This window comes from Diabrotica virgifera, chromosome 3 (assembly GCF_917563875.1).
Source record: "Diabrotica virgifera virgifera chromosome 3, PGI_DIABVI_V3a".
NCBI classification, from domain to species: Eukaryota; Metazoa; Arthropoda; class Insecta; order Coleoptera; family Chrysomelidae; genus Diabrotica; species Diabrotica virgifera.
Window position 1 is genome coordinate 115,873,498 of NC_065445.1, and position 15,040 is coordinate 115,888,537.

A 15,040-nucleotide genomic window follows, 5' to 3' on the forward strand; every position below is an offset into this window, starting at 1 on the left:
ATACAAATTTGTAAATACAGTCGAACCCGCTTATTGGAATAGCCTTCGTACCAATCAAAAGTATTCCTTTAACCGGGATATTCTAATAACCGATCATTGGTCGCCAGTAGAAACGTTTCGGGACCTCAAATTTCTATTCCTTAAACCGGGATATTCCTTTAAGAGGTATTCTAATAAGCGGGTTTGACTGTAGCACCAGTACATGGGTAATTGCTGAAAGTTATTTTACTCTAGCATAAACGGTTCAGATAGTATAAAAAGGGGTTTTTTAAAATGTATTACCCTGTAATTAAAAAAAGGGCAATTACCCTTAAGTCAAGCCTATACCAAAACATCAATCAATTATTTGTGAATCATTGTCGCAGGATTTCTTTTTAATTTCCGTTACAGTTAGGGAAATATATATATTTTTTAAAAACATCTTTTTTAAAAACTTGTCAACTTTGGGGCGCCACCCCCGCTAAACGGTGGATGATAGACAGATGCTGTCGGGAAATAAATCGTAGAAAATATAGTCCTCTTCATATTTCTATAAAAGAAATTTTTTGTAAAAGGTACAGGAAGGGCTACGTTCCGCAAAAACCACAAATTATCCCTTTAAAGGGGTGAGAAGAGGGGTTCCGGGGCGAATTTTTTTCAGAAAAAGTTAGTCTTATAATAAGCACCGCTTGATATACCAGAAAAAAATAAAACCGGACTTGTGTCCATTTTGCAAGGTTCAACCTTTGTTTCCTACACTATAAAGGTAAGTATTCACTATGCTAACGGCACGAAACGTGCATATCACCAATATGTCATATCCAATATCCAATATGGCTTTCAAATGGCAAAACATATAGGCCTTGGGCCCGCATATACAATTATTATTTATGACCACACCGTTGAAACTTTTTGTACTTGTTATTTGGGTGGAGTCGGACAAATTTTGAGCTTGGCGCATTATGGTAGTGGGGCGTTTGTCTGTCAAGCGGTGACGAAGTTGTCAACTTTATGCAAGAAAAAAATTTATTACCACATTGGTCATTCTATTTTAATCAATGGATTTTATCATATAAACAACGAAAACAATTTTGTCGGACAAAAATATTGGGGCGTATGACGCGTCGGACACGCTAAATATGTCAAATTTATGAAAATAATAAATTTATTACCACATGGATAATTTTAACGGTATCTACCATAAAACATTTTTACAATAATGTGGTAACCTTGTCGGACAATTTTCACGGGGCATATGCGCAGTCGGACGCGCCGAAGATGTCAATTTCCTGAAATTTTTTTATTTACAACCATTTTTCCGACAACATTAGTAGGTTATAAGTAATTATATTCTTAATCAAAAAATCAAAGTGTCGGACAAAAATATTGGGGCAACTCGACAGTCGGACAAAAAATTTAATTTTTATTAGTAAACTATACTTTCAAATTATGCTGGGTTCGTGCATCCCTTATATTTACAACCATTTTTCCGACAAAAGTAGTAGGTTACAAGTAATTATATTCTTAAACAAAAAATGTAATTGTGTGACAAAAATGTTGGGGCAAACGAACAGAAAACTTAATTCTTTTAGGCTATCGACGAGGAGGTATTATCAAAAAAAAAATTTAAAACAGTGTTTCTCGGTTACTTTTGAATCGATTTAGCTAAAAATTGGTACACACACTAAGTAAAGCATTTAAAAGGGTATGACGCAGGTCGGAACCCAAAATTTTCTTAAAAAATTTTCCGACAAGAGGGAAAATTTTAGAAAAATTGTGATCTGATAATTTGTGTACATACTCCTTGAACAACGACAAACATAGTTCTGTATTTTTTTCTCGAATTAAAAAAAAAATTTCGGCACATGTATCAGGTTATAAGTAGTTATATTCCAAATCAAAAAATTTAAGTGCCCGACATAAATAGTGGGGCACATCCAAAGTCGGACAAAAAATGTAATTATTATTAATAAACTATACTTTTAAACTATTCTGGGTTCGTGCATCCCTTATCTTTACAACCATTTTTCCGACAAAAGTAGTAGGATACAAGTAATTATACTCTTAAACAAAAAATGTAATTGTCTGACAAAAATGTTGGGGCAAACGAACAGCAAACTTAATTATTTTAGGCTATGGACGAGGAGGTATTATCCAAAAATATTTTAAAACAGATTTTCTCGGTTATTTTTGAATCGATTTAGCTGAAAATTGGTACACACACTAAGTAAAACATTTAAAAGGGTATGACGTAGAGCTGTACACAAAATTTTCCCAAAAAAATTTCGGACAAGAGGGAAAATTTTAGAAAAATTGTGATCTGATATTTGCTTACATACTCCTTGAACAACGACAAACATCTTTCTGTAGTTTTTTTTCTCCAATTAAAAAATTTCCGACACAAGTATCAGGTTATAAGTAGTTATATTCTAAATCAAAAAATCTAAGTGTCCGACAAAAATACTGGGGCAAATCCAAAGTCGGACAAAAAATTTAATTTTTATTGATAAACTATACTTTTAAATTATGCTGGGTTCGTGTATCCCTTATCTTTACAACCATTTTTCCGACAAAGGTAGTAAGTTACAAGTAATTATATTCTTAAACAAAAAATGTAATTGTTTGACAAAAGTCTTGGGGAAAACGAACAGAAAACTTAATTCTTTTAGGCTATCGACGAGAAAGTAATATCAAAAAATTTTAAAAGAGTTTTTTCGGTTATTTTTGATTCGATTTAGCTCAAAATTGGTACACACATTAAGTAAAACATTTAAAAGGGTATGACGTAGAGCTGTACCCAAAATTTTCTTAAAAAATTTTCCGACAAGAGGGAAAATTTTAGAAAAATTGTGATCTGATATTTGCTTACATACTCCTTGAACAACGACAAACATCGTTCTGTAGTTTTTTTTCGAATTAAAAAAATTTCCGACACAAGTATCAGGTTATAAGTAGTTATATTCTAAATCAAAAAATCTAAGTGTCCGACAAAAATACTGGGTCAAATCCAAAGTCGGACAAAAAATTTAATTTTTATTAATAAACTGTCTTTTAAAAAATACTGGGTTCGTCAACCCTTACCTTTAAAACCATTTTTCCGACAACATTAGTAGGTTATAAGTAATTATATTCTTAATCAAAAAATCAAAGTGTCGGACAAAAATATTGGGGCAACTCGACAGTCGGACAAAAAATTTAATTTTTATTAGTAAACTACACTTTCAAATTATGCTGGGTTCGTGCATCCCTTATATTTACAACCATTTTTCCGACAAAAGTAGAGGTTACAAGTAATTATATTCTTAAACAAAAAATGTAATTGTGTGACAAAAATGTTGGGGCAAACGAACAGAAAACTTAATTCTTTTAGGCTATCGACGAGGAGGTATTATCAAAAAAAATTTTAAAACAGTGTTTCTCGGTTACTTTTGAATCGATTTAGCTGATAATTGGTACACACACTAAGTAAAGCATTTAAAAGGGTATGACGTAGAGCTGTACACAAAATTTTCCCAAAAAAATTTCGGACAAGAGGGAAAATTTTAGAAAAATTGTGATCTGATATTTGCTTACATACTCCTTCAACAACGACAAACATCGTTCTGTAGTTTTTTTTTCCAATTAAAAAAATTTCCGACACAAGTATCAGGTTATAAGTAGTTATATTCTAAATCAAAAAATCTAAGTGTCCGACAAAAATATTGGGGCACATCCAAAGTCGGACAAAAATTTAATTATTATTAAGAAACTATACTTTTAAACTATTCTGGGTTCGTGCATCCCTTATCTTTACAACCATTTTTCCGACAAAAGTAGTAAAATACAAGTAATTATACTCTTAAACAAAAAATGTAATTGTCTGACAAAAATGTTGGGGCAAACGAACAGGAAACTTAATTATTTTAGGCTATGGACGAGGAGGTATTATCCAAAAATATTTTAAAACAGTTTTCTCGGTTATTTTTGATTCGATTTAGCTCAAAATTGGTACACACACTAAGTAAAACATTTAAAAGGGTATGACGTAGAGCTCTACCCAAAATTTTCTTAAAAAATTTTCCGACAAGAGGGAAAATTTTAGAAAAATTGTGATCTGATATTTGCTTACATACTCCTTGAACAACGACAAACATCGTTCTGTAGTTTTTTTTTCGAATTAAAAAAATTTCCGACACAAGTATCAGGTTATAAGTAGTTATATTCTAAATCAAAAAATCTAAGTGTCCGACAAAAATACTGGGTCAAATCCAAAGTCGGACAAAAAATTTAATTTTTATTAATAAACTGTCTTTTAAAAAATTCTGGGTTCGTGCAACCCTTACCTTTAAAACCATTTTTCCGACAACATTAGTAGGTTATAAGTAATTATATTCTTAATCAAAAAATCAAAGTGTCGGACAAAAATATTGGGGCAACTCGACAGTCGGACAAAAAATTTAATTTTTATTAGTAAACTATACTTTCAAATTATGCTGGGTTCGTGCATCCCTTATCTTTACAACCATTTTTCCGACAAAAGTAGTAGGTTACAAGTAATTATATTCTTAAACAAAAATTGTAATTGTCTGACAAAAATGTTGGGGCAAACGAACAGAAAACTTAATTCTTTTAGGCTATCGACGAGGACGTATTATCAAAAAAAAATCTTAAAACAGTGTTTCTCGGTTACTTTTCAATCGATTTAGCTGAAAATTGGTACACACATTAAGTAAAGCAATTAAAAGGGTATGACGTAGATCGGAACCCAAAATTTTCTTAAAAAATTTTCCGACAAGAGGGAAAATTTTAGAAAAATTGTGATCTGATAATTTTGTGTACATACTCCTTGAACAACGACAAACATCGTTCTGTATTTTTTTCTCGAATTAAAAAAAACTTTCAGCACATGTATCTGGTTATAAGTAGTTATATTCCAAATCAAAAAATTTAAGTGCCCGACATAAATAGTGGGGCACATCCAAAGTCGGACAAAAAATTTAATTATTATTAATAAACTATACTTTTAAACTATTCTGGGTTCGTGCATCCCTTATCTTTACAACCATTTTTCCGACAAAAGTAGTAGGATACAAGTAATTATACTCTTAAACAAAAAATGTAATTGTCTGACAAAAATGTTGGGGCAAACGAACAGGAAACTTAATTATTTTAGGCTATGGACGAGGAGGTATTATCCAAAAATATTTTAAAACAGTTTTCTCGGTTATTTTTGATTCGATTTAGCTCAAAATTGGTACACACACTAAGTAAAACATTTAAAAGGGTATGACGTAGAGCTAAAATTTTTAAAAAATTTTCCGACAAGAGGGAAAATTTTAGAAAAATTGTGATCTGATATTTGCTTACATACTCCTTGAACAACGACAAACATCGTTCTGTAGTTTTTTTTTTCGAATTAAAAAAATTCCCGACACAAGTATCAGGTTATAAGTAGTTATATTCTAAATCAAAAAATCTAAGTGTCCGACAAAAATATTGGGGCAAATCCAAAGTCGGACAAAAAATTTAATTTTTATTGATAAACTATACTTTTAAATTATGCTGGGTTCGTGCATCCCTTATCTTTACAACCATTTTTCCGACAAAAGTAGTAGGATACAAATAATTATACTCTTAAACAAAAAATGTAATTGTCTGACAAAAATGTTGGGGCAAACGAACAGGAAACTTAATTATTTTAGGCTATGGACGAGGAGGCATTATCCAAAAATATTTTAAAACAGTTTTCTCGGTTATTTTTGAATCGATTTAGCTCAAAATTGGTACACACACTAAGTAAAACATTTAAAATGGTAGACGCAGAGCTGTACTCAAAATTTTTCCAAAAAAATTTCCGACAAGAGGGAAAATTTTAGAAAAATTGTGATCTGATATTTGCGTACATACTCCTTGAACAACGACAAACATCGTTCTGTAGTTTTTTTTTCGAAATAAAAAAAATTTCCGACACAAATCAGGTTATAAGTAGTTATATTCCATATCAAAAAATCTAAGTGTCGGACAAAAATATTGGGGCAACTCGACAGTCGGACAAAAAATTTAATATTTATTAATAAACTATACTTTTAAATTATGCTGGGTTCGTGCATCCCTTATATTTACAACCATTTTTCCGACAAAGTAGTAAGTTATAACTAATTATATTCTTAACCAAAACATGTAATTGTCTGACAAAAATGTTGGGGCAAACGAACAGAAAACTTCATTATTTTAGGCTATCGACGAGGAGGTATTATCAAAAAATTTTTAAAACAGTTTTTCTCGGTTATTTTTAAATCGATTTAGCTGAAAATTGTTACACACATTAAGTAAAAAATTTAAAAGGGTATGACTTAGAGTTGTACCCAAAATTAATTTTGGGTATTAACTACAGTTACATTATTAACTACATTTTTTAACTGCAGTTAAGAATTTAATATTCACCATTGGCGCGCATACGGGTAATATGAGCCGAAAAATACGTAATTTAATATGAAGTTAAAAATGTACAAAAATTAATTTTTTTTAAATTGTACCAAAACGCCCCTTATTTTTGTCCGACAAGTGATCCAATATGCATTACACATGTAAAAAAACAGTACAAAATAAAAATAACATCTGTGGTAATAAATAAAAAATTTTCAGGAAATTGACATTTTCGGCGCGGCCGACTGCGCATATGCCCCGTGAAAATTGTCCGACAAGGTTACCACATTATTGTAAAAAGGTTTTATGGTAGATACCGTTAAAATTATCCATGTGGTAATAAATTTATTATTTTCATAAATTTTAAGTTATTTTTCAGGTGTAACTACAATGATATTATGCTAAAAATGATGGTGTATCGCATATTTAAAATGCGTTTATCTCGAAAACGGTTGAGTTTAGGAAGATGAAAGAAGTATACCTTTTTTAAGTAAAACTAATAGGAAAATAAAAATTTTAATGTCAAAATTATACAGAGTGACGGATAAAAAAAATTGAACGTAATAAATGAGTGCTGAAAGGCATATGTGGCGCCCTCTGGGCAATGCATAATTTTTGGTAAAGAATTTAGATTTCTCGACCCAAGAAACCCCCAGATATAAAATTTCATGTTGTTATCTCATACCTATCAGGAAATATTCAATAATAAATAAAAAAAAAGTTTAACTTTGACACCCTGTATCTCGGCTATTATAAACTTTGTACTAAGGTAAGTTAGCTTAAATCGGCCTATTTTAACCTCAGGAACCTGAGGTTAAGCTATGGCCCATTCTTTACCAAGCACCCTGTATGCATAAAAATTACTTTTTCTTTTAATTGTACCAAAACGCCCCATTATTTTTGTCCGACAAATGATCCAATATGCATTACACATGTAAAAGAACAGTACAAAATAAAAATGACATCTGTGGTAATAAATAAAAAATTTTCAGGAAATTGACATCTTCGGCGCGTCCGACTGCGCATATGCCCCGTGAAAATTGTCCGACAAGGTTACCACATTATTGTAAAAAAGTTTTATGATAGATACCGTCAAAATTATCGATGTGGTAATAAATTTATTATTTTCATAAATTTGACATATTTAGCGTGTCCGACGCGTCATATGCCCCAATATTTTTGTCCGACAAAATTGTTTTCGTTGTTTATATGATAAAATCCATTGATTAAAATAGAATGACCAATGTGGTAATAAATTTTCTTCTTGCATAAAATTGACAACTTCGTCACCGCTTGACAGACAAACGCCCCACTACCATAATGCGCCAAGCTCAAAATTTGTCCGACTCCACCCAAATAACAAGTACAAAAAGTTTCAACGGTGTGGTCATAAATAATAATTGTATATGCGGGCCCAAGGCCTAATAATATATGTTCTTCTAAAATGTTTTCAATGTACCGGGTGTCCCAATAAGAATGGCGCTCGTCCATATCTCAGGAACCGTTTATAGTACAGCTTTGGGAAAAAAAATTTTAGAACAAAAGTTGCCTCGAGAAAAGCCTGGAAATTATTTTTATAATTGTAAGTCCACCGCTAGAGGGCGTAATTGAATATCAAAAATTGAAAAATCGAAATTTTACAAAATTTGCCTAATGAAAGGGCACTGGAAATTCGATTATCGTATTCTTCATAAAATTCCGCGCATATTTTATTTTACAAGTTTAAGTCTACCTGTGCAAATATGAGGTGGGGGTTAGTGGGAACCTTGTTATGAAAAAATCGCTGTAAGTCCGGTTCTGCTTAAGAGGATCGGTACGTATTTTCGACTGCAATGCTATTCAAATGGGGATTCATTTTTTCGAATCCTGAGAAAACTAATAAGTATTTTTAAAAAATTTAAACGCAGAATGAAAGATTACGTTATTAGCGAGGGCCGAAAGTCCCTGAGAACTTCTATAATGTTTATTTTAATTAGTTACAGGGGTGAAAAACTAAGAGAAAATGTAGTGTGATTTTTAATTTCAAATATCTCATTCGAAAGAAACTTCTTATATATTCTAAGGGACTTTCGGCCCTCGATAATAATTATGTCTTTCATTTTGTGTTTAAATTTTTTAAAAATATTTATTAGTTTTTTCAGGATTCGAAAAAAATGGACACCATGTCCGTGGAAATCGAACATTCGCTATCTTTGTCATACAGCGCATTCAGTCGAATATAATGTTATGACAAGACTCAAGACAGTGACAAGTAGGGATGTGTCCGACCCGCTATTTTGATATACGCTGTGAGCTCGTACGTAGAGGGGATATTTACAAATTCGCGAGCGCCAGTAGTGACAAGTCTGTAAATCTTTACCGGAAATTTGACATAAATGTCAAAGTGATTAATTTAAAATTAAAATTAAAAACATTAATTATAAAAAATATTAGTTGGTCAAAGCTGTGGTATATATTTTTACCTTAAATATACTTACGTTTTAAATACTGAATTTAAGTTTTTTTTACTGTTCCGTAATATGTAATAATTATAAATTATTCTAATAATCTTAACGCCATCTACACGATAATTGTGAAAGTATCCGAAGTAAAAAATTCATATTTTATCAATAGAACGTCAAAATGATTAGCAAAATCTTAAAAAAATCGATTACAATTTAATTACTTTTTTGCGTTGTAAATATTAAGCGATAACAATTAAATAATAAATTTAAAAATTACCGGTGAAAGTTGAATTAGTAATCCGCTAGGAGCGCCACCAGCGAAGCTCAGTGCGTATAGCAGTTCATTCTGCTACTGCTTTTTAACGCTTTTACGATGATAATAAAATCAATCAAAGAGTGGTTTATTAAATAGTATTGATAGTGTATTTGAAAAATAATAACTGATTTAAGGCGTACAATTAATAAAAAGTTATTTATTGTTTATATATTATTTATGGATAATCCAAGTATTTCAAGTCATTAAAGTTCAAATAAAGGTATTATTTTATAAGAGTTTGTTCCGATAACCGTAAATAGGTAATACGAGTTTAGCTATAAAATAAAGTGCCCATGGTGGCATAAAATGTAGTAAATGCTAATGCTTGAAGTACGCACTACATTTTTGAAGATTTCACTACACTTAAAAAGCATTTGCTTTTCTCCGTAGTGTTTGCTTCTATTTACCAGCCTACATAGAAGAATGTACTACGCTTTTGAAGTATGTGCTTGTTTAGTAGTATTTTGCTTCAGTTTAAGTGAAGTTGGTGGGTGGACGTCTTCGGCGTAGGTATTTTTTTGTTACAATATGGCAGCATTTATGAATGTGTGTCATAGAAAAATTTACAAACTAAGAAGAAGATTCTTAATTTTTGGGGTCATTCTTTTATCAAATAAAATTTAATAATTGTGAATAAGATTAACAAATAACAATTGTTCATTTTTATCCTCGCGTAACTCGTTTGTCGCTTCGGAATCTGAGTCACTCGTTTTTACTCATGTACAATTGTAATAATCAAATAATCCAACAAATAGTTTATTCCTTTAAACGAGAATAAAATTTAATGCGAAAATTCTTGGTTTACCGATAGATTTTATAGCTCATATTTTCACTATAAATTTAAAATTAATTTGAAAAATACAATAGTAATTAATTTGATTTATGTAAAAAAGTACTTACTTCAATTGAGCTAACCGTCTATTTCTTCGCTTTTCAGTAACACATTTCTTGTTACAACGTCCCATATTTTAATTTGCGCAAATAAAGAAATAAATAAAGTCTTTATAAATTAATTGAGTAATACTACATTTATACAACACAGTTCTTCACATGTTCAAACCTTATCTAAGCTTTCCATGGTAACAATACATTATTAAAATAACTTTACAACTTTTTTTCTTTTTCGACTATTTGTATAGTATATAAATAATGGTAACCACTAAATACATAATTAGTGAAAAAATAATCGTATCATTTATACAAGTAAAGGTTATCCAAGAACCAAGAACATTCAAAAACTGAACGAAACCGAAATAGCCATTTCTACCTTTCTAATGACAATGTCACTGACAACCTAATGTTTACATCTGCAGTTTTCATACCAGTGAGAATTTTACTATTGTCCTTTTCATGAGCATTTTTCAGTGCGTAACAAATGATAGGAAAAAGGGTAAGTCCGTGATAATACACATTTATGACATTTATTCTAACATGACATTTTAGTTAAATCTGACAGGTGTCACATTTTATTTTCAATTTGGAATAAAAACAAATTAAATGTGTTTCTTGCATTTATAAAATGATATTTTCTTTGATTTGTATAGTCTTATAAATTGTACAGATTATATTTGTAATATTATTATCTAATTTAAAAAAATTATTTTTTTTATTATGGCGCCATCTATCGACAACTAGAATAATCACCGAACTAGAATAATTACCAAAGTAATCACCGACGTGCCTTTTCTTCTGTCATATACAATTTAATGCGTTAGAAAAAAATCGAAAAACTGTGACGCACTGAAAGATGATCATGAGAAAAAGAATACACGTAATTTGCCGTCTAAAGACAGAAAAAATAGGGATAGCCGTAAAATATTTGCGAATTATGTACCCATAGCCTTAATCGATTTTTGCAAACTTGGTCTTGTTGAAAACAGCTTTTTTTCGTCAATATAATAGTTATAATTTGGAAATAGCCTATTACGTAATATGCCGGCTAGGAGGCGCTATTTATTTTCTTTTTAGAAATCTAGTTTTCTTTGGAAAATATTAAATACAAGTATGTATTTTTTTTCCTGTATTACAAAATTAGACCAAATTAGCAACAGAATACCGAAAACCGCATGTCTATACCTTTTTTCTATCTCGAGATATCTTAAGAAACGTGTAAATTTTAAACATAACTGTTGCTGTCATATAAGTGGAAATATAAAGAAGCAAGTAGTGTGCTATGGAAAAAAACAAAGAAACATTTTTCAGATGTCACCGTATATAATAAATCAAAATAAATATGAAAAACTCTTCTACTAGGGTGACGTCTTTGGGGATATTTCATTGCATATATTCTAGCCGCAACAGTTGCATTTCTTATGCATTCAAAGAATGTGGCTAGGATGTCAAATGCTTCTTAGTTTGTAAGAATCATCTTGAATTTCACTCTGTATAAATTTTATATAAAATTTAATAGAAACAAACCGCAACAAACCATCAATGAACAAATTTTTATGTTTTACTGATTTGACACATAATTTGACAAATGATGACTTTTTGAAGTTAATACTTCTAATAGTTCTATTTTTTCCATAGCACACTACTTGTTTTCACTTTGACTTCCTTAACTTAGTTTACCGGTGACAATAACAGTTATGTATTTATCTTAGTTGGGAATAGGATAACTGATATTAAAATATAATGAAATAAAAATTAAAAATTTGTGTAGAAAATCTGACGTTTTTACATTTTCTACGATTCATCGAGAGAAAAGCAAATGCGCGGAGGCAACAATTCATAAAAAATTACATATTAACGCTATTTTTTTGGTATTATTTTAAGTATTAAAATTAGTGTAATATTTAAATAAAAATAAAATTAAACTGTTTAAAATATAGTTATTTCGTTAAAATCATAATAATAGAAGTATAACTTCTTACTCGCGTTCAAAGTACACACACTCTTTTTTTGTTATATTTTATAGTGTTATTTGTCTTATTGTTGTTTTGATTCATTATATACGGTGACACCTGGACAATGTTCCTCTGTTTATTTCCATAGCACACTACGTGCTTCTATATATTTCCACTTATATGACAGCAACAGTTATGTTTAAAATTTACACGTTTCTTAAGATATCTCGAGATAGAAAAGAGGTATCGACATGCGTTTTTCGGTATTCTGTTACTAATTTGGTCTAATTTTGTAATACAGGAAAAAAATACATATTTGTATTTAATATTTTCCAAAGAAAACTAGATTTCTAAAAAAAAATAAATAGCGCCTTCTAGCCGGCATATTACGTAATAGGATGTTTCCAAATTATAACTATTACATTGACGAAAAAGAGCTGTTTTCAACAAGACCAAGTTTGTAGAAATCGATTAAGCAGAACCGGACTTAAGCGATTTTTTCATAACAAGGTTCCCACTCACCCCCACCTCTTATTTGCACAGGTAGACTTAAACTTGTGAAATAAAATATGCACAGAATTGTATGTAGAATACGATGATTGGATTTCCAGTGCCCTTTCATTAGGCAAATTTTGTAAAATTTCGATTTTTTAATTTTTGGTATACAATTACGCCCTCTAGCGGTGGACTTACAATTATGAAAATAATTTCCAGGCTTTTCTCGGGGCCACTTTTATTATAAAATTTTTTTTCTCAAAGCTGTAGTATAAACGGTTCCTCTGAGATATGGCCGAGAGCCATTCTTATTGGGGCACCCGGTACATATCAGTTGGCATTCGCCTGATCACCTTTACGTGTTCGGTATGTCCTTTCAAACAATACCGCTTTGTAGCACTATACCGACATCACCAAAACTAACGCTCTGTATGAGGTTACAACTGACGTACTGTTCGCCAACTCTTCTGTAGACGAAGTTTTGTAAATCTTGCTTGCTCATACAGAGTGCTAATTTTGGTGGTGGCGTGGTAATATGGAGTAGTATTTCTTGAAAAGAAGAGACCGAACTTGTTGAGGTGATTGGGTGAATGACAGCTGATATGAACATTAAGAACATTTTAGAAGATCATGTTTTGCCATTTGCCAGCCATATTGGATAACAAATTCGTGTTAATGTACCATGACCAGAGACATGTTAAGAGGATAGACTTGGCTAGGGATATGCCACTCAATGCATCGATGTCTAACGTCGTCATAGGATTGAGTGGTCTAGCCATCTTTGTCAGTCACATGCGCGGGATCATTTGGTTAAAAGAGATAGATAGACCACCGATCGACTGTTTCCATGCTGTTTCCGCGTTACGCTTTTTTGGTGAGTATGCCGAGTCTACGCTTAATATGTCAATGATCATGACACAGGTCTTCATGTTGGTAGAATAGTGAATACTTACCTTGATGAGATTAAATTTAAAAATTATATTGGCCACCATATACCCCATATTAAATTTAAATCCGATTATACCATTTATATAATACAATAAAACAATCGCATTCGGGAACGATCGAAAACATCGCTATTTCTATGACACTGGGGGCAGCACAAAAAAATTGATTTCACACGTTAATTTCAAAATATGCAATATTTTTGTCCGTGAGTGTATAAATACATATTAATTACAAATACATAGGAATAATCACAGACGGAATAATTACAAACTTTTAGAACTAGTTTCTGACGACGTTCGCTATAAAATAATTGTGGAAGCAGGAATTCAACAATTTAGCATTTTCCATTTTATTTCCCATGCTAATAAGTTTCCACGATTCACCCGGTATATACCTACATGACCTCAAGAAATGTATAAATAAAGAGTTGTGTTTTAAACATATACACTTGGTTATTTATTTTTTTTTGTCCAATAATAAGAATAAAATGTTTTGGTGTGGTTTGTTGCTAGAAAATTTGTGATGAAAATTTTGATAAGACCATTGAAATTTAGTATATATTTCTACTGCTGGTAGTTAAAAAATATATAGTAATCTTTCGTTTGAAAAATTTCGATAATCAAAAATCAGTTTTTAAGTTAGAATTGATTTTTGCTTACCTAAGATAGTAAAAGCAGAGAAACAGAAAAAAATGTAATGCCAAATCCGAAATCTAGGCGATTCTAAGGCAGCCGTCTCTATCCACAGTTCATTTTCTTCATTTGGGTTGGCGTAAAAAGTCGCCATCTTTGTTTTCTCTATACATCGAAAAATGAACAATCACATCAACGCAGCCTCGTTTTAATGGCTAGCAAGGGGTGTTGATTAAAAGAAAACACAGGGAAGCATGTGTGACGCTCCTTAATATCCAGACACACCTAGATTTTGCTAATTTATCAGCATGCGATAATATAATCCAGGCGATGATGAGAACTTTTAGATCGCCAGTTAGCGGACTTTTTGCATTTATGTTAATATCAAAATACTTCAGAAATGAATATTAAAAAATTTACAGGTCAGAACAAAAATCGTGGAAATAACGTCGTTGATAGAGACGGAAAACTGATTGTCACTGATTTTAATAAAATGGACAGATGGAAAGAGTATATTGAGGAACTGTTTAATGATGAAAGGCCCGGGCTTGAAATTAACGAAATAGTTAATATAGGACCTGATATAACCCTGTACGAAATTGAACAAGCAATATGATTAGCAAAGACCAGAAAAGCGACAGGATCAGATGAAATACCGAGTGAAATAATAAAGCTATTCGAAAGTTCAGGTAACCAACAGAGATATACATCGATCAAAAATAATCGACGTAAGATACCTCAACTCAGCATATGTAGGTAGCGACCATAGCCTAGTATTATGTAAAATAGGAATCATTATGAAATATTTCACACCTAAGAGGGCAGCACCAACACAAACAAAAATCAAAGTCGAAGGACTATATACGGAATCCACGGAATACTTATACAGGAAAATAATATCAGAGAAGATTGCTGAGAATGGAATATTAGAAAACGATAACATCGATGAAAACTGGCAAAAACTCAAAGATAACA

General features: G+C 31.2%; 1 protein-coding gene across 1 annotated transcript in view; it reads right to left on the bottom strand.

Annotated features, from left to right (window-relative positions):
- The window catches only part of LOC114330182 (transmembrane inner ear expressed protein), a 39,870-nt gene extending 25,583 nt beyond the window's left edge, over positions 1-14,287 (bottom strand). Inside the window, exon 1 of the mRNA XM_028279504.2 lies at positions 14,093-14,287. Coding sequence (XP_028135305.1) covers positions 14,093-14,219 — 127 coding nt within the window. The 5' untranslated portion in view covers positions 14,220-14,287. The remainder of the gene's footprint in view (positions 1-14,092) is intronic.
- Positions 14,288-15,040: the final 753 nt, after the last annotated feature.